Source organism: Corvus moneduloides, chromosome 12 (assembly GCF_009650955.1).
Source record: "Corvus moneduloides isolate bCorMon1 chromosome 12, bCorMon1.pri, whole genome shotgun sequence".
In the NCBI taxonomy this organism is placed as follows: Eukaryota; Metazoa; Chordata; class Aves; order Passeriformes; family Corvidae; genus Corvus; species Corvus moneduloides.
Genome location: NC_045487.1, coordinates 10,980,112 through 11,000,190, shown reverse-complemented (window position 1 = coordinate 11,000,190; position 20,079 = coordinate 10,980,112). Strand labels below are relative to the sequence as shown.

The following is a 20,079-nucleotide window of genomic DNA, read 5'->3' as shown; positions in this document are numbered from 1 at the left end:
GCTTTAAGCACCACTGTACCTTTTGTCTCTTGAAATAGATAAAAGACAACTGTCTAAAAAGTTCAGGAGGAACACTTGAGAGAAGATAGAAAAGACTGTAGAAACCCCTATTGGTAATTCTGGGAGCCATTTTTCGTTGTGGTTTGTGTTTTCCTGGGAAATACCTTACCTCCAAGTAATAAATTTAGGGCCTTTATCCCCCACTCCTTTAAGGATTGGCTAAGAATTTCTTGCCTTTCTACCTTGTATTTGTTATGTTGCAATTGTCTGCAGAGACATGGGTATAGTCATTCTTCCCACAGTGCTTTGGCTCCTCAGCTCACTGATAATTAGTTCAGTAGTAGAATGAGAGTTAAGTATATGTGTGTTATTTCAGTGTTTGTACACAGACATATCCATCTGTCTGTTCTTTTGACAAAGCTGTGTAAGCACAGGGCTCTCAGTGCTCCTGGTGGAGCCCAGGTAATTCAGCTGTCAGAAGAAAGACCAGAGTGGACAGAGCAGGGGCAGGGACTGAGAACAGGATCTGAGAGGAAAGGGAGGAACTGGCAGTAGTTTGAAGCAGAGAGGAGAGGACCGTGCTGACTTTCTGTGCTGGAGGGATGTATTTTGAGAAAACAAGAGGCAAAAGCCCTGAATGTTGGTATAGTGGAGGGAGAGACAGATGTATAATGTGAACTTGCTCCCACAATTAAAAATTGAATGTGCAACATCCAGATGCCAAAATGTATCTGCTATCTGTAAATAACAGGGAAATCACTGAGAAGTTTTACCTGGTAAGGGGGTCCAACATAGAGAATAATAGTCAGCATTCTATACTGAAGAGGCACAGTTTTGGTTTTCCAGACCTCACGGGTCAGTGCTTAGTCATGTAATACTGACACTGACTCCTTATGTGTTGTTTTTTACTGAGCCCCATGAGAGCACTGTGGTACTTCCAACATGGGTGACCAAGGAATGAAACAGCTTTGGTTTGGCTCTAAAACCAAAATAGTAATCTGGGTGTAGTGTTCTGTATCTGAATAAAAGCTTTTAATGCCAGATGGACAATAGCCAATTTAACAAAGAGTGTTTTTTCTTTTCAGTTAATATATATTTAGTAGAAAAAGAAAGTAAATCTTTACAACAATCTTTTAAGACTTTAGTCTTTTAAATGTAGTTTTTAATATGCTTTGAGGCATGCAATCAATGAAGCCTCAACTATTTTTGTACAATTAGAATTTTAGATTAATTGTAAACTCTTAAATTAAAATTACAGGCTTCTTTCTGAGATTTATAAAGGATTAGGGACAGTTGGAAGCAATTCCAGGGTGGAGCTCTACAATGAAAGATTTGCCAAGGTTTTGTATAAAGGTGCAAATCAAAATGCAATAAGTCTAATTCTATGTTTGCTACATAAAACACACCACAATGAATGATCACTGAAAGGGGAAGTGGAAGTGTTTTAAGTTTGTTTTTTGGACACAATTCTTGTTGAAAGTGATTGTGATATATACATATTGCAATGTCCAGGGAAGATAATGTTCTGTGCAAGGCTGGGTTCTGTGCAATTTTCCTTCACGTGTTTCTAAAGGAAATAGTTTTTTCATAAGTTCTTTTTTTATGTTTTGTAGCATTTTCCTCAAGCTTTTCAACTGCAGCTCTCTGCAAACCTCATGCAAACAGAAAATAAACCTCCCATCTAAACCATCTCAGTGCAAATTCAATCCTGTTTTTAACACTTGTCTGCTACTTCTTGTATAAATTATTTTTCTGATTTTTATTTTTAATTTTTTTCAAGTTTATCATGCTCTCTGCTGTCTTGGATATGTTAATAAATGCTTGTAAAATTCATAAAAAGACACTGTACAACTAGGATAACTTAAGTAATTTTTCTGATTTCTTATTTACTAGACTTCTTCAGTTTTAAAGCTTCAGACTTGCTGCAAGGCAAAATAGAAGTTTTAGACCATGTATTTTTTCCAGTAATAAAGGATACAGTGAAGTCTTACACACTGTATTCTGTTCCATACAATAGTCTCGTTATTATGGTCAGAAGAGTGTTTTCAAAAATTAGTAGGAATTTGGGATATCAGGCTTCAGGTTTGCAAATATTGATCTCTTAAAGAGAAATAGTTTTTATATGAAGCTTGATAATTTCTCGTCATGCTGGTTCCCTGAAAGAATAAATCTTACTAGAAATACAGACTCCTGGTTAACTGACATCTTTGTAGGTCTCTATTCCTGTTCTCTTCTAATTTTGTCTATGATGATTTTTTTCTTGGTGACTCATCAGGTCACCTAGTTTTGTATGATTTTTTAAATCTCTTTCTATGCCATACAAAACTGCATCCCAGGAGTGATTTTACACAAATTTTTGATAAATTTTCCTGAATGTCTTAAGGTTGAGAGAGCAGCCTGACTTCAAGAGCAAAATTGAATTGAATTCAACAATTCATTTGAATTGAAAGCATTTCATGAATGGCTTTCAACATAAATGTGAACGTTGTTATTAGATCTAGTCTGAACTTTTCCAGAGGAATAAGTCTCCTTAAAAGTGCTGATTTTTCAGAGTTCAGGCATTCTTCAGTTACAATAATTTTGATGAAATTCTTGATGGCAACCAAATAGGTTCAATCTCCAGGGTTGTTTGTTTGCCAGTTCATGAACTGGAGTCCATGTCAGTCCTCTGGCAGGCTACAAGGAAATCACAAAAAAGTTACTTTGGAGACAGTTCTTTGAACAGATTTGGGTGTCAGATAAAAAGATGAAGTAATGTGTATGGGGGTTCTTTTCTTCCTTTTTTTAAAAAAAATCAGTATTTTTTAGTGATTTTTGGGAAAGAGATTGTAACTTCCAAGTAGTCTGTTGAGTGATCCTCAGCTTTGGAGGAATTAATGTATTTAGTTGAACTTTCCCCATAAGAGGTGGGAAAATGTCACTTCTACACTGTATGAATTTGGAGAAAACTAGTGTAAGTAGAAGTATTTCTGACTCTAGGATGGTGAATAGTTATTGTGCTCTGCAACACATTGGAGCTATGAATTCTCTAAGCATTAAAGCAAAAAAAGTACTGTACTTAATTCATATTCAACCAGATTAACTTTTATTAAGTATAATTTTTTCCCTGTACTTAAGGTTTTCTAATCTGTCCCTAGATGATCTCAATATGACACATCAGCACTGTGTTCTGGCTGGTTTATCACCTCGGTTCAGCTCAACTCACAGGGTGGCAGATGTAAGTACCAAAAGTGTTTCACTCGTAAAACCAATATCCTGGTGCCATATATGCAGCACCGTGGTGTTGTACCCAGAATTGTGGTTCATGTACACTTGGTTCTGTATTGGTAGTTGGCCTTACCTCCCAGGTAGGCTTATCAGATGTGAATTGAGAATGTGCTGCACCACAACTCGTGGATTGCTGATGAAATATAGTTGAGAAATACATATTTTCTGAACTGGCTATATATAAGTTTTTATTGTGTCTTTATAGTCTTCAAGAGGAACATTGGAATACATACTTGGACAATGTGAACTGGCACTCCAGAATTTACAGACTGATTCTGATTCAATGGCTTTGTCTTTGAAATCACTGGAAGCTGCAGTTGTGAAGCAAGTAGAAGAAATACATAACGAGGTGAGATGATCTGCACTGAAAATACTTCAGCCAGGTCTGAGCAATGCAGTCTCCTCATGGAGTTAATGGCAATTAAGTGTGTTCAGCTGTGCTTTGTACCTGTTGGCAATGTGGCTTTTATGACTTTTTTACTTGGGTACAGTAATTGGGATTATCGTGGAAGTTTTCATTTTTCCTTCTTAAGATCCCTCTGCTGGTAAAGTAAGAGAAGCTTCACAAAATATTACACCAGAACTCGCTGTGGTGGACAGACAGACTACTCTAGCACTTCTCTAACAGAAAGGAAGAGAGAGAAGGGATTAAAGGGAAAGAGCAGGTAAAATTTTTTAGTTATTCCTTCCTGGTTTGTGTTGAACCAGGTTTTTGCATAATGCCACGGGTGGCACAATTGTGAGTGTGGGCTCTAAAGTATGTTCTGAAGAAAATACACTGGAAATAATTGTGAGGCACATACTTAAGCAGGTCATTTAGTTCTACAAAAGATGCAAGTGTGTTAATGCACTTTGACAGGATTCCACTGATGCTGGCAGTGCTTTTGTGCTTGGACCTGTGCTGTATTTCTACTAAGATAAATTAGAAGCTGTACATAGGTCATTTTCACTCAACTCAGAATGCATATAAAATGTTTAAATTGCTGTCTGCTGAGGAATATAGTATTGTGTAGTGCTACTAAAACTTTGTAGAACACTTTTTTATCTGTACTGTGTTTACACTGGGTAAAATGGAGCATAGTGTTGGCAAAAGATTTGCGCCCTTGACTTTTACCAAAACAGCTCCTAGGGCAATTTAAAGAAGTCTGATGCATGCAGGGGTTTACAAAACATTAATCAGGCTCAGTCCATAAAACTACACGCATATGTGGTTTGCACAGCAAGGGCCACAGGCACAGCTGGTGTAAATTTGCACGGGTCCTTTAACATCAAAGCCATGTGCTGTTTACATCAGGTGAGAGAGTAGCCCCTGGTGTTTGCAGTCACCTGAATAATTTTGCAATGTGAAATACAGGGATGTTTCCTGTTACACATATGGGATATACTGTAACAGCAATCCTTGTTTAGCTTGTACATATTGTGCACTTAGTAGATACATTGGACCTATATTTAATTTGAAAAGAGACTACCCATCCACCTATTTTCTATTCTTTTTTATTATTTTTTATCCCAGGGTCAAGTCTTCACTTGCTGTTAGAGTGCTACTTAATTTTCATTTATTGCTGCACAAGTAGACAAAATTTCTAGAGGCTTATCTCTATGGTAAATGCCTGTTTCTTTTTCAAACCTCACTGAGCTGAAAATATAAAGACCTGTGAAGCTAATGCAACTTTTCTTGAATATAAAAGCTTCCTACCTTCTTTCATGCTGCATGATAAATCTTTGTCTTTTCAGGCACTTATACAGGTTTTAGGTTCAAACTTTATCAGGCAGGTGGAAGAACAAGAGACTTTTGTTTCTTTAAAAAATCAAACTGCTTACTGATGAAAATGAGCCTTTAATTTGACTCTCTTAGTTTGTTAGCAACTTTTAATGCAAAATCAAAATAGCAGAAAAATCCAAATCTCCATAGGATTAATGGAGAACTGCCACCAAATTTCCCAGTTTTGCCTGGGTATTTCTGATATACAGCTTTCTGTGCTATTTATAAACCTCCTTGTGATTTTTTTCTCCTCCTCTGAACCAGAGATCATGAGCTTGAAATGAGATAGTATCTAGAGGTGATGATACTGTTGTATTTTATTTTAAAATATTGTCATAACTGAAGTTCTTCAGTTTAACTCTTATAACTAGACGCAGCCATTCTTCCTGGTTCTTTATCTTCCTGAAATGCTATGGGTTCATTCTTTTTACCCCCCTGCTGGTGCCTCCAAAGCAGTCATCAGAGAGCATTAACTAGAACAGAACCATCACAGTACCAAGCTAAAATACAGTAGTTTAGCAGGTTCACAGTCTGTGCTGAAATTAACTGCTCTGCCAAATGAGGCCTGGATGAATTATCTGTGTCTGCTCGAGGGAAAAAGCCTAAGAGTGGGTCTGAAAGAATGAGGAATGATTCTGTGCCTTCACTTTTGTACTCCTGGGCAGGAAAATTGACTTGCTGTGCTGATAAAATGTGTTTGAACTGAGGATCTGAAGCATAGGTGGAGATTTCGGTTTTTTCCAATTTTGTGGTGGGCAGAGAAACCTCTAAAAGAGGATCTGGGGGATGTCCTTACTTGATGTTAGATTTCCCAGAGTTCATTTGTCAGGACCCTGTCTTGGATGTCCTGACAGAGGTATTCCTGTTGAAAAAGTAAGATGCTAACCTGAGGAGGATTTTCGCATCTCTAGCGGGCAGCCAGGTGGAAGTTTAATATTTCTTTAAACCTGGCTTTGTTGTCATGGTCTCCCCCACCAAAACAGCCTTCAAAGGAATATCTGAGTAATTGCAAGGTATGTGCTGTGTGTTAGATGTGTGAGTCACTTCGCTCTCAGTGTGTACTTTGTAGTTGTTAAGTAAAGATAACCTTAATTAAGGGTGTTCACGTGCAGCTTGTCTGAGTAGCTTGTGGGCTTGCAGTATGAACAAATACTTCAGTGGCAGGGGTGTAGCAGGGTGAGCAGATGTAGTTACCTGGCAGCTGTGGAGTACAATAGCCTGACAACTCACACAGTCACAATCAGATTGTTGTTTGGTCAGGAATAATTTGTCCTGAAAGAAATGATCTTGCACAATTCTCTGAATGGCAACCTCTTGCTCCTACTACTACTTTCCTCCTACTTAGCTTTCCAAAACATATACAGCTGCTGAGTATATCCCAAACAGAGCTACACCCGGGGAAAACCATTGGCATCTAAATTCTTTTGAAAGGAACTAAATACTGCTGGACAGATCATGTAAATACTCATACATACAAAAATAAATCTGCAGAAAAGATCTTCACCACCCTGTTCTTCCCATTTCAAAGAAAATTTTTCTTGCTCTGACTAATGCAAAATCTGCTAATAGTTCATGTTGGTGTGAGGTACTTTCAAGGCTTCTGTATTTGCCAACACCAAACTAATGCCCAGATGTTCTCAGTGTAGTAAAACACTAGAGGAAGTCTTCTTAGAGTCATGGGATTGTGTTGAAAATATGGCAGGTTTCAAAGTAAGTACTCAATTTTGAAAGGTAGGGGTTTGTTCTCATCAGGGTATTTGCTCACCTGTGATAATCAGATCCTGATTACCATGATTAGAGACTGAATTGGTTGCCCTGCTGCTTGTGAGGTACAGTCACTTTTGCCTACAACAAACCCATTTTTATGGCAGCAGTAGATAAATTGAGCTTGGAGAGTGCACAGGGAGGTAGAAAGCCTGGGCTAACTGAGTTGAAGGGATGTGGTGTTAGACACTGAGGTCACTGATGAGAAAGGGAGAGGGTGTAGGCAGCCAAAGGAAGGATGGTATGTTTTAGCACATTACAGTAAGCTGACAGCATGGTTGGTGGCTGACTAGTATGGCAGAGAGAAAATACAGATCACCTACATGTGTGGCATTTAATAACCAGTACTTTTAAATAATTGACTGAGGAGCATTGCCTCACAAAATGTTAGATGCTACTGTTGGCCTTTTACTACCCAGTATTAACAATAACCTAAAATTGGCCTTTAATCATTGCTGAAAGGACAATTTGAAAATATGTTGAGATTAGACATATGAGGCCTGATTCTGAGCTTACTTGCACAGATGTAAGTCATAAGTGAAAATCAGAAGATGAAAATTATTCCTCAGATACTCAGTCTATGTATTTTTATATGTAAATATGTTTAAGCTCTGTTCTCTTCAGTCATGTAAAATGTTTTCTAATGATAACTAAAGTTAGTTCTCATGTATGGGAGTCTCCAAATTAAAACTCTTTGACAAAATCCTTAGCAAGAGCTGTTAACCTGAGAGTTTTGTCAGAGAAGATGAATGTTCTGTAACTTCCGTGCCAATAAGGCTAGAAATGAGCTTTCTGTGTCTCTGCAGTATTTAGTGTTGAGGGTTTTTTTACCAATACAGCTTCTCCTGTGCATGGGAGGAGAGAAGCCAAGAGGAGTGAGTTCCTGCTACAGAAAAAGTTATTACAGAGAGAAATCATGTCACTCTTGCCTCATCAAGTTAATTTTCTTTCTCAGAATCAACAATTACCTGTTCAGAGGTCATAGTTCAGAGCAGTCACTTGTCAAGCAGATTGGTGGCCACCTTGGAGGCTAAAACATTGTTTTTCTCCCCAACCCCAATTTATTAACCCAGGTTAGAGCTAAACAGAGATGCTGTGAGATGAATGCAGAGCAGAGTTTCATAGCTTTATTAGATGGCAGGCCACATCATTTAGCAGTCTCTTGTTGCAATTAGGTACACACTGACCTCTGATGAGACCAGCTAATCCTGCAGAAAATGAATTAGTTTGTTGCTATACTTTGTCTTAGACCTAAAAAGCAGCTCTTGTATGGCAAATTATATATATTGTGTATAGGATCAAGATACATTTAAATTTTGGCTAATATGCCAGATTGCAGTTAGAGTGAAATTACATACATTATTGTAGCAAATCAATATGACTAGTTAAAAATCAGATTGACTGAAATAGACCTATGATGAGACATATTTTAACATTGATTTTAATAAAAAGGTTTTTTTTTCATTGATTAATGGCCTCATGATTAATTTCATGGAGCCTGTTTTCCAAATATCACGTGGTAGAGGCCAAAAAAAACACAAAAAGAAGTGGAGAGAGAGAGAAAAGAAAAGTTCTTAAAATTCTAACTGAATAATGATACGCTCAGCTTTCCCAAAGCTGCACATACTGATTTTTTTACCTTTTTTTACCAAACCATAACTGGATCCTTCATACCTTGTTAATATTATAGAGGAAGCAAAGTTTCCTTCAGCTTTTTTTTTTTTTAGGAAGGATGTCATCAAACTTCTGTGCTAAAAAGTCGCCAGCTAGCAGTCAGGGTTTTTTAGAAACACTTTAAGATCTGTGTCTGCCAACTAATCATGTTGTATTTTACTAACATATGTGCTTTAATATTCTTTTTATACACTGAAAATGTAAGTATTTTTTATTGTAATCTTTAACATATTGACCAAACCTTTAGTTAATGTTAACTGGACCACTTTCAGATTTCTGTAGCTGTTCAGTTTTCTCTTGTAGGAAAGGAAGCATTAGGTGACAGCTTTGGGCAGTTTTCTTTATTCTTTCCCCTTGGTTGTCTTTGCGTCATCAGAGTTGAGCAGGGATAAACAAATCTTCTTTGTGGTACAAATAATGATTAAAGCAGCTTTGAACTCAGTGTGAAACGTAACTACCACAACAAAGATAAATATGGAATTCTAAAGACCAGAACTATGGATTACTCTTAAAGAAAAGCAGCATCTCTGGTAACTGGGTTGTCTGGTGAAGGATGAGACGCTGTGATTCCTTGTAGTGCCACCCTCTCATTCCACAGCAACTGGGCTGCATTCTAGCAGTGTTATTACTGCAAGTTTTTTTCAATCTTTTATGACTGAAACAATTTGAAACCCACAGTGTTAATCACAATAAGGCAGAGTTGGTGCGTATTTGGCTGAATTGTGAGTAAACTGGAATTTTTAATGTTTGTTGTGCATGTACAACATGTGAAAAACAGAGGAAAAAAAGAGAGTTGAGTTTTGCACCTCTCTGGGTTTGAAGAGAGTAGCTCAGGTCACAAATTGATGTGGAATAGAAATAAACAGCTGGGTGTAAGGGTGTGTTTAGAAATGACTACTTTGGTGACTGCTCCTTTTCTGTGGGGCTGTTCAGGTATAGCTGGATTCTTGCATTACCCCATTCCTGCCCCAGATAATGACCATGGATGTTTATGGTGCAGTATGTTTTTATCTTGCAGGTCGAATTTGAGTGGCTTAGACAGTTTTGGTTCCAAGGCAAGAGGTATTTGACGTGCACTGATTGGTGGCTTAAGCCTATGGCTAAATTGGAAGAATTTTGGAGAAAAATGGAGATTATGGTAAGTACTAGTTCTAAAGTCTAAAGCCTCTAGGGCTTAATTCTGAGAGCACTCACAATTATGTTTTTAATTGTACTGAAGTAATGGGTTTTAGACTTTATTCAGAACATATGAGAAGCAGAATCAATGTCAGCCTTTCACTGTCTCCTCTTACTTTTATCCCCCAGTAGCTAGAAAAAATGTGAGCAAAAACAGATCCAAACCCCCCGGATTTTAGTTAGCTCTTGACTTTGCTTGTTTTTAAAGTTTGAAAGCCTCGTAAAAGCCTCATATGAGCCTTTTAGAGCCTCATAAGATGACAGCTATATATTACACCACACAAATGCTGTGCACTGTCAACTTTTTTGTACAACACCCAGATAGACAACAGTGCTAATGACAACAGTGGTGCATGTGTCTGAGGAAAGTTGAGCATAAAATTGGTGATCTGGAAGTACAACTGTCTGTGGTCCACCTGCACAGTTAGACCATAGCCAGAACCTGCACGAGGGGATTATTTCAAGAATAAATGTAATAATGTTTTCTGGGTACTTCAAAGTACATCATGCATTCCTTGAAAATGGATTCAGTGCCAAACACTGTCATCCTGTTGCTGCTGCTGTCCATGTAGAGCCTGAGGTGAGAGACTGTGCTGTCAAAGTTTTCAAAGCGGTTGTCAGCATGCCTGTTTCTGGATTTGCACTCAGAAGGGGCTGGCAAACCCATGGTGCTCCTCTCCATCCCTCTGCATCAGAAGCTGCTTCTCGGTCACTTCTGCTGGTCACAGCATGAAGCCTTGTTTGCATGTACTGGCTTGGAAGAGTTTGTATTGTAGCTGAGGGTGCTGAGTGTGATTTGTATCAGGGGTGTGTTTGAGGCTCTGGAGACGTGGTGCAGCAAGAACGTGTTCTTGAGTCTCGCTGGAAGTGTTGTGACTCAGCTGCTCAAATGTATTGTGAGCTTCTCCAGCAATGTCTGGTTTCAGACTTGGAAAACACGCCTGGAAAAATGCAACTTCCAGTTGGGGAATCAGTTGCCACAAGAAATCAGTGAACATTGAATTTTCCTACAAAAGGAGAAAAAATAAAACTTGCTTATGTGGGTTTTTTTTTTCTCATTTTTACGTTCTTCTGTGCTCATATTTTTGAACGACCCTTATAATTAAAAAAAAATCTTTCGGTTTGTTTTTCTTTCAAATGACAACTTACTCTCTTGTAATACAGGCTTAGATGAGGTAGAGACAAGAACGGTTGATATTTTATATCCATTGTGTGTTGAAAACATGGAAAAACAGCAAACTCTGGAACTCTCAAGGGTTAGGTTTTCTGCAATTGGTGTGACATTGCCATGTGTCTCTAATTAGAAACATGGTGGCGTCAGTGTATCTCCTTTCAACAGGCCTCAGGATGATATTTATCAGCAAACCGAAGCTTGGGCCAAGACAGAAGCTGCTTCTAATTTAAATTTTAAGAATTGCTTTAATGTTTTATGACTTATAACATATTAATCACAATTAATTTCAGCTATTGGAGGAGACAGAAGAGAATGTTAATTGAGAATGTCTGTTTTGTTGAGTCTCTCAGTAAATTTGATGCTCGCGGTGTTCGGGCCTCGGCGCTGGGTGTATTTTTGGGGCCGTAACCCGCGTTTTGCGCTGCGCCGTTTCGCAGGGCGCCATTAGGGGGCAATGTTGAGCCGCAGTTCCCAGGCGCGGCCTCGGTAAAAACCCCTCGAAACGCGGCATTAACATCCAGAATTATCCCTGTTGCTCCAAGTTAGCCGTAATCTCTAAGATTCCATAACACAGGAAATCAATTGCGGGTTAACAAATTCAACAGCAATTTAACATAAAAAGTGCAGTGTTTTGGTGCATGCTTAGCTTCCACAGCTAAGTTAAATCACAAGGGTGTTTTTGAAGGTACCCAGTAGTCTACAGTGGATGGTTTCTTTTCCTCCAAATTTATAATTTTAGCTGGATGATTCTTAGGGAAAAAAAAAAAAAAGAGAGAATAATGTAAAATGCTAAAAGTAAAAATGTCTTAGAATTGTTGGTCTTGTTTTGGAAGAATTTTGCTATTTAAAAGGAATTATTTCTTAAAATATTTAAGCAATGTATTTTTCCTTTGTGTGTGAGCTGAACAATTGTTGACGTAGTTTTTTTATATGTGTGTCTAGAGTGATACAAAAGTCAGTCTTGGTGTCAGTCTGTGCCTTTTTAAAATTTTTCCCCTTGTTTAGTAAAGCAGCTATAAAGAAGAAAAGAAAGTTTCCAAAATTATCTCTGATTCTGCTAATTGTAATTACTCTTCTGTCACAGCAGAGTATGATATTGCAGGAAGTTCAGCCCAGTGTCTTCAAACCTGTGGGCTTTATTTAATATTTTTGTACATTATAGCAAGCACACAATTTTATCATAATGTTTATTCCTGGCATTTCTTTCCCTGAGGGTAGTTTTACTTGGAGCTCACTCTTGTGATGTAAATGTTAAACCTTTCATTTGAATGACATTCTGATAAAACATCACATTTCCCACAATATTACCTCATGAATTTATGAGCCATTAAATCCAAAGCAGTTTAACCAATCTTCCTTTTTTTTTCCCTCCCTTGAAAATATGAAGGCTATTCATATGTTGGAGGGGTTTTTTTTTTAAAAGTCATCCAAGATTAACACATTATCGCCTGCAACATCAGGATAAATGCTTGCAGAATTCAAAGGGAGAGTTACCATTTGAAAAAAGACCGTACAAGCTTTGCTTTCTGGGTAAAGAGAAGTCTGAAAAGCTGAAATCTCATGTGATTTGAGCAAGTCTTGCTGTAGCTGTTCTGAGATTCAGTGGAGAGACAATTTGTCTCTCAGGGTCTGATATCATGCAAACCTTGCAATCTGACATTTATTTTAGCTATGAAAATCCGTAACCACCACACCAAATCTGTAAGAACTGCAGAAGTCCGACAGCCTTTTTTTGGGTATTTTGTTTTAGGTTGATTCCCATTAGGAAAGTAAAATGTAAATCAATGAAATTATTTTTGTTTGTGGAATGAAAAGTAAACATATGTGGCTACACTTGCACGTTGAATTTTTGAAGGTTTTTTTAAACATATCTAGTGTTCCTTAACAAAAAAAAAAAAAGGCCCTTACAGTGCTATATGGTGTGAATTGTATTTCCTGCTTTGACAGTCCATTTAGCAATGTAGCAATGTATTTATATGGCAGTTGGCCTTAATAACCTTTATTGACTTTAGTGGGTAAGAGCCAAGACTGGTATTATTAAAATGTATCAATTTCATTGCAGTATAAAATCACAACATATATAATTATGTTAGGTAGGCTAGGCTCCATTTAATCCCACTTATTTATGCAGGAATTTGGCAAGACAAAAGAAAGTATGGAACTGAAATGTAGAGAAAAGTGTGAGTGGCTTGGAGTTGCATTTAACAGCACAACTGTCTGCCTACAGTGAAGGGACTGCTTGAAGGAATGAAACATAGATCTTGAGGAAGTAATTTCTTAATGGGATAACTAAAACACAAGTAATTTGTTTCACTTATTGGCATCTTAAAATAGAGCTGATGATAATGAAATGCAGCACACCTTTTAATTTGTAGTAGTGCAAAAGCAGAAGCGTGCACACTCGGTGTAAGTAGAATGATCAAAGTGGCATTTCATGCAGACTGGTATCTTTCTGCACAGCTTTCATCTTGATTTGTAAAACTTTTTAAAAACTATCTCTAGTCTTGTTATTACTGTTACTCTCAGTAACAAGCTTTTAATCAGTTTATACAGCTGAATTGAAATCAGAGCAAGGCTATTTTCTTGTAAAATTATTTTTCTTTCCTTTTTGAGGTCTATTTCGTTATTTGCTCCTATTGCTATATATGAAGTATGTCATAGTTCCAGCTATAAGCCACTACTGTCAGGGGCTTACAGCCTGACAGTTAGAATTGAGTCTACGCTGAAACTTGAGCTACAAAATCTCAGCCCAGAGCCTTTTTTTTTTTCCAAATTAAAGCAAGGGTTTAAATATGTATTTAAATCAGAGCATTTCAGTTCCCAGATAACCATGAAAAGCTCTAAGAAAAAATATGCTTTTACAAGGAATTCTCCTAGCTTTTGTAGACTTCGGCACTTTAAACAACTAACCAATTATTTTTTAAAAAATAGATAATGGGATCACAAACAGGCTGGTTGGTTGTTTAGCTTCTTTCAGGAATTGCATAGCAACTTAACTGACATTTGAATTGGTTTGACCTTGTCAGCCAAAATTCCAGGAACTCTGAGGTATTATTTTAATTTCTCTTCTGGTTTTCCCGTTGTGCTCAGATATTGCAGTGTCACACTTTATTGGAGGGCCGTGTGGCGATGGGTGATCGGATTTGCCTAATGAGCTGTGAAATGTAGGTACAACATGGCAGCTCGAAGACCCAAATTTTGCCTGTATTTCTTGTCTTTTGGGGCTTTCCTTATCTGTTTAGGCCAGAGCCTTTAAATAAATGTATTTTTGTCAGGTTATATTTTATGTACACTGGGAGTCAGATGTTTCTGGAAATGTATCTTTTATCTTAAACAACAACAACAAAACCTGATCCTGGAGACTTATTTTTCTTTTTTTTTTTTTTTCCTTCTTTTTCTGGCAATAATTTCTTTGACCTCAATATTTTTAGCTGTCAGAAATGGGAGAAAGGATTTAGCATTGTCTGTAGTAGAATCACAATGAATCTGTAAAAAGAAAAAAATAAGTAAAGTTGTATTGCACATCTTTGAGGAAAAAAATTATTTACAATTCTGAGGGAATTCAGACTTAAGCTTCCAAAACAACGTGTGTGCTGAAAGCACAAAAGACTGTGTTTATGATTCTCTTTGAAGTGTTTCTGCAACAGGATAAGGAAAATTTTAGAAACTGTCTGATAGTGTTCAGGGTAAATACTTAAACCCCTTTAGAGAATTTCACACACAGATACTGTGCAGCAGAAAAAAGGATACTTATGTTTCCTAAAGCTTCTACAGCCTACAGCTTTGTACTTAAAGACAGAGGTGTTGAATAGAATTCTTCTGAGGATACATCCAGTGACAATATCTACAGGAACATCAGAGTAAACCAGTGGATAGCACTTTCTATTTTTAACCCTTACGTGAGCTGGTTGAGATCTGAGCTGCGTTGATGTGAACCACTATAACATTTCTGTTATAAACTGGAATTGTTCAAGGGGCAGCCTTCCCACTCTGACAGCATTCTGGGAAAATCACTCTGACAACATTGAGGTGATAATGTGCACTGGCATAAGCCAGCAGAAGTTTAGGACAATTTACGTCCTGTGGGGCAGTGAGGTGCATTTCTGATGGCCCACGTGGGAGAACCATGGATGGGTTGTGTAGCTGTGCCCATGGTGTGGTCCTGCCTCTGCCTTCCCCTCCCGGTGGATTTGCACCTGAGTTACAAATTTGACATTTGTAGGTGTTCTTGTGCATGCAGCTGATCTTGGTGAGCTGCAGTTTTGGATAACTAGAATTCTATTGTCTTGTACTTAATTCTTACTGTAACAGGGCTTCTTTTGTGATCTTCACTCTATTTTTATACTCTTGGATGTATACAGTTGTGTGTACTAAATACCTGCACTTGTGTGTAAAATGTGAAGAGCTCTGTGTTAGTATTTAAGGCATAAATGCACATACCACAATCAGCAGAAATCAAAATTGTGCAGATAGGTTATTCCCAGTCTTGTGTTTGAATTGTGTAAATTGGTCTCTATGTCTGAGCTGAGACTGTGGCATAAACAGGTTTCTTTCTCCTCCACCACATGTTATAAGTTTTCCCATAGTGGATAGAGCACCAGAGCTGATGCACAGTGTGACTGTATGTGTGTGTACACGCTCTACACACAAATCCGTACACACCCATACTGGGGATTTGAACTGTGATGATCTAATTAACTTCTTTATGTGACTTCTGAATCATATAAACTTAAATTTAGAGAAAAGGTGTTTATAGGGAATGAGCACTGGGGTCAACTGCTTGCAGTTCTTTGCAGCAGGAAAAACATAGGAAAAGAGTTTAGAGAGCATTAGAATGCATTTGGCGGTACTGCAAGTTGCCCTGGGTCTGACAGGGAGGGAAAACCTCAGATCATGGTTCCTGCTGCATCCTTGTGAATCCACTGTCAATCCTGGAAGGATATTTTAGAACCTAGTCTTGCCACCCTTTTATTGTTGATGGGAACTATGTTGTTGGAAGCTATGCTGATTTCAGTGAAAGCAGAGTCAGTGTGGTGGGGCTGGTGTAGATTGTATAAAACTGTGTGCTGTTTCCACCATTGTCCCCCCAGAACCTTGGATGGACATACAGTAGAATAACAAAAGATCTTTGTATCAATAGTATGTTTATTGAGCCTTATTATTTATTGGGGAAATAATGATGCTGTAGTATTGAGCTATTGTTTTACCAGTCTCATTATTCTTTGCAAAGCCTTTCACAAGAGCATGGAGTGCCAGGACAAGGGGGAATGGTTTTAAACTGACAGAGGGCAGGTTTTGTTTGGATATTAGGAAGAAATTGTTTACTGTGAGGCTGTCAAGGCCCTGGCACAGGTTGTACGGAGAAGCTGTGGCTGCCCCATCCCTGGAAGTGTTCAGGGCCAATTTGGACAGGGCTTGGAGCAACCTGGGATAGTGGAAGGTGTCCCTGCCCATGGGGGATGGAACTAAATTGTCTTTAAGGTACCTTCCAAGCCAGAAGATTCTATGATATGCTTTAATGTTCTCAGAAATCTATTTCTTAGTAGCAAACCTGCATAAAAGACCACATTTGAACACTGAGAATAGTGTTTCTTGAAAATAAATTAATCTGTGTTTTTAGAATTTATGTTATGTGGTATGTAAAAATTGATTAATGATTACCAATATTTAAAATTATATCTAGTTCTCATTTATTCAATCCTAGAAGTGATCAGATACAGAGCATATGGATTTGTATTTGTGTATATATGTTTATGGACATGCTACACAGAAAAAAAAAAGGATTTGGCTTGGTGTTAGAACTGTGAATTACAGTGGTTTGGCAGGAATAATTTGTACTGTGATTGTTATAAACTAGGGTAAGTTGTGATTTTGAAGGAAAGTGAAAGCAAATGGCAGTATGACTAAAATGTCACCGTCTACATTGCTGTATGTTTTTTAATACAGCTAGTGTTGCTAAATGTGGTTTTATTGCTATTGTATTTTAGTGGCTCTGTAACCACTATAAAATAGAATACAGCTGCTTTACTTTCCAAATGGCTTTGGTAGGCAAGGGAGGTTGACATCTTCTGAAAAGCTGCTGTTGCTGCATCGATACCTTTTCTTTCCTATCTGATCATCAGTCCTTCTAATTCCTAACAAGATCATGGCTGAATAGTATTTTTGTAATGTGTTCTTTAACAGTTACTTCATCTTTGCTCAAAATTGCAGCTTTCATTTTATACATTATGAAATGAAACTTGGCTTCAGAAGTTGCTATGGAGAGCATTATGCCCTGATGAATTAGGTGCTAATTCTTTTACTGACCCTCTGTTTAACTTGTGCAAGTAACTTAGGTGTGGTTTTCAAAATCAGTCTGGCAATCAAAACATTGAGGTCTTACTTTGGTTTTAGATTGCAGACAATTTCTGATCTGAAATTCCTCCTCAGTTAGATGAGGCTATGTTTTTTTCTGTATCTGACAATTACTTTTGGCTATGTCCTAGGGAGAGAACATCCTGCATTTGAAGGAAACCAACAAATTTCTGCCTCCCCATATCATGATTGCAAAGTGTAGATGGGGCCACCTAGGAGCTTTTTTTTTTTTTTTTTTTTTTTTTTCAGATGGGCAAATTCTGTCTAAGAAGAGTTTACTGTGTTTTGGCTGACCCTGATTGTCTCCAGGCAGTTCCCAGGTCTAGTTCTCAGGAGCTTTTGTGTGAATCTTTTTTGCACTTTCTGTTTGTCACTACTCATGCTTCTGCTTAATGATCCTGAAGCTGCAGATATAATAATGTTTACTATTCTGCAGTAGGTAGATAATTACTGTTTTTTCTCAAATGTTACAAGTGAACATCAGATTTTGGCAGTTTTCGTTGGACTGCTAGTCAGTCTGAAATCTATATAATTTTCACAACAGAGGCACTAATATAAAGTGTAGCAAATCTTTTAAATTATTCCAGTAAAATAATGTGATTGTTTATCACAATCAGACTAGTTTTCATAGGACTCATTTTGAATTTCTGTAATAGAGTAGAACCATTAACGGGATGGTGAGAAGAGGACAGATTGTTGCTGGGGGACAGGAATGCCATCAGTGGAGCTGTGCTCAAGATGAATCCAGCTCGTGCTTAGCATGCAGTGATCCACAAAGTGCACTGTTAATAGCTGGGAATAGTGCATCAGTTCATGTTGTCTAGCTGCCTAGGGATCAATGTCATTGTGTAATAAACTGCAGTGGTTATTTTTATGTGTCTGTGTATATATGTGTGCATATATACACTGCTAATAATTACATTTTAGCTCAATCTTCAAGCTGTGTCCTACATGCTAATGGATTAGAGCTTCACCAGCTATCTAGAAAGTCAATTGTTTTGTGATGTTGTGGTGGGACTCAGCTTGTATAACTGAATTATAAGACTTTTTTTGTAATTCAGACACATGGCAGAGTAAATTAACTCGTTGTGATCCTTTTGGTCTCCTTCTGTCCAATGTCATGCTTCCATTTAATGAAATAGAAATCATGTGCTGAAATCATTTGCGGTAGTAGGACCACAAAATTCACTCTTTTGCTCAAAAGTAACGATTGGGTTTGTTGCTGATGGATGATAGAAATTATTTTAAGATTAGTCTGTACAAAGCAGTTTATGCTGATGCTGTGTAGTCCCACACAGAGGTGGTACTTTTCAGACTTCCATGAGGTTATAGAAAATCTGAAAGTCAGCAGAGCCTTACATTTCTTCATGTCTTCACTTATGGGCAAGAGGAAGGAGCAACATGGTGTTGCATGTCCAATGGTAATACATCCATCCCTAGGAAGCAGAAGTGAGGCAAGAAGAAATTAGCTCTGTATTGCTTTTATGTAGATGCTCAAGGCAAAGACCAATCCAAGTCCTGACTAGGTCCTAGTCCAAAAATGTTATGATGCTTTTAAAAGGATTTAAAATAAAGAGAATTAAGATTATTGATATTTCTCACTTGTAAAAGTCTTCTCCTGTAGGTGTTATCTTCATTAATGCAACTTTACAGGAACTGGCATTGTCTCTCAGAGGAAAGACAGCAGAGAAAGGAGAGGTTGCCATGCAGTCAAGGCATGTACTTGTACAGTCAAGGCTCTTCAAAACATTTTTCCATTACTAATCTTTTTGTTGGTTTTCATGTAGGACATACTTGATACACATGTTTATAAAATATTTATACATTCATGGGTCAATTCCACTGGTGGTTGTTATGCTAAAGGAATTGTGGATTTGCAATAATTAAGAATCTATTGGGGAGAAGAAAAGATGGGTAAGACAACAGATGAACCAGTCTGAAAACTCTCAGAATTTGCTGAAATGTTGAACAAAACAAAAAAAGTCTCACTGGTTTCTTTAAGAAATCCTACTGTTAAAAAACTTGATAACAGGGCTGTTTTCTCAAGTTTTTTCTTTGCTTTTCATCTTCTACATTTCCTTCTTAAATGTAAAATACTGTAATTGAATCACAGCATTAGCTGGCTTTTCCCAACATAACAGCAGATTTAGGCTCTTTGCTGCTAGTTTCAAAAGTAATATGTACGGAGAGAGAGCGCGAAGACAAAAATTGAGCACATAGATGTATAATCCCCAAGGAATAAACTGACTTCTACTAGACAAGCTGAAAGCTGATTAAAATATTTTTCATCCTTTGGGTATGCAACAGCTTTTGATGATGGAGAGTGTATTAATATTCAGCTTAGCTGCTTGTCGACACTTCAGACAGGTCCCAGGAAAGACTCTGATACTGACCAGGTTTTCTCACTCTGCCAGAAATCTTTATGAGACACAGAGCAGCAGCCTTGTACCAGGAAAAGCCAAGATAAGAATACTGCTATGTCTTCATTTTAGAAATTTCTTTTATAGATTTTAAAAGGATTGAAAATTTTAAAGAATTCTTTTAATGATATAAATGCATTTAAATACAACAAAGGAGAAAGATTATTCTTAATTATTTTAAAATAAAGCTATTGTAATCTACTCGATTTTCAATTCATTTGTCTGAGTTGTTTGTAAACTTACAAAGATTCTAGTAATAATATCAGTGATCAAGATTTTTGGAAAATAGGATGGAGAGGCTTTGCAGGTGGGAAGTGGTTATGGTGAAGATGGCAGAAGATAAGGGTGTAGCTGTGAGTCTCCTTCAAAGCTAAATACTGTGGGTAGTGATGTCTGATTTTTTGTGTTCCCATCCCTTTAAAAATGTAGTGTTTTGATAGAATTCCATTAATTGATACCTCTGTGCAGCAGTAATACTACATTTAATA

At 37.5% G+C, this 20,079-nt stretch overlaps 1 protein-coding gene across 8 annotated transcripts in view; it reads left to right on the top strand.

The window, feature by feature from the left end:
* FTO (FTO alpha-ketoglutarate dependent dioxygenase) overlaps nucleotides 1-20,079 on the top strand; it is a 234,821-nt gene that overhangs the window by 61,618 nt on the left and 153,124 nt on the right. For 7 of the 8 annotated variants that reach the window (XM_032121609.1, XM_032121610.1, XM_032121611.1 and 4 more), the window contains exons 5-7: nucleotides 3,138-3,217; nucleotides 3,473-3,616; nucleotides 9,486-9,605. In XM_032121609.1, the coding sequence (XP_031977500.1) occupies nucleotides 3,138-3,217; nucleotides 3,473-3,616; nucleotides 9,486-9,605 (344 nt within the window). The remainder of the gene's footprint in view (nucleotides 1-3,137; nucleotides 3,218-3,472; nucleotides 3,617-9,485; nucleotides 9,606-20,079) is intronic. The other variant, XM_032121613.1, reaches the window with a different exon arrangement.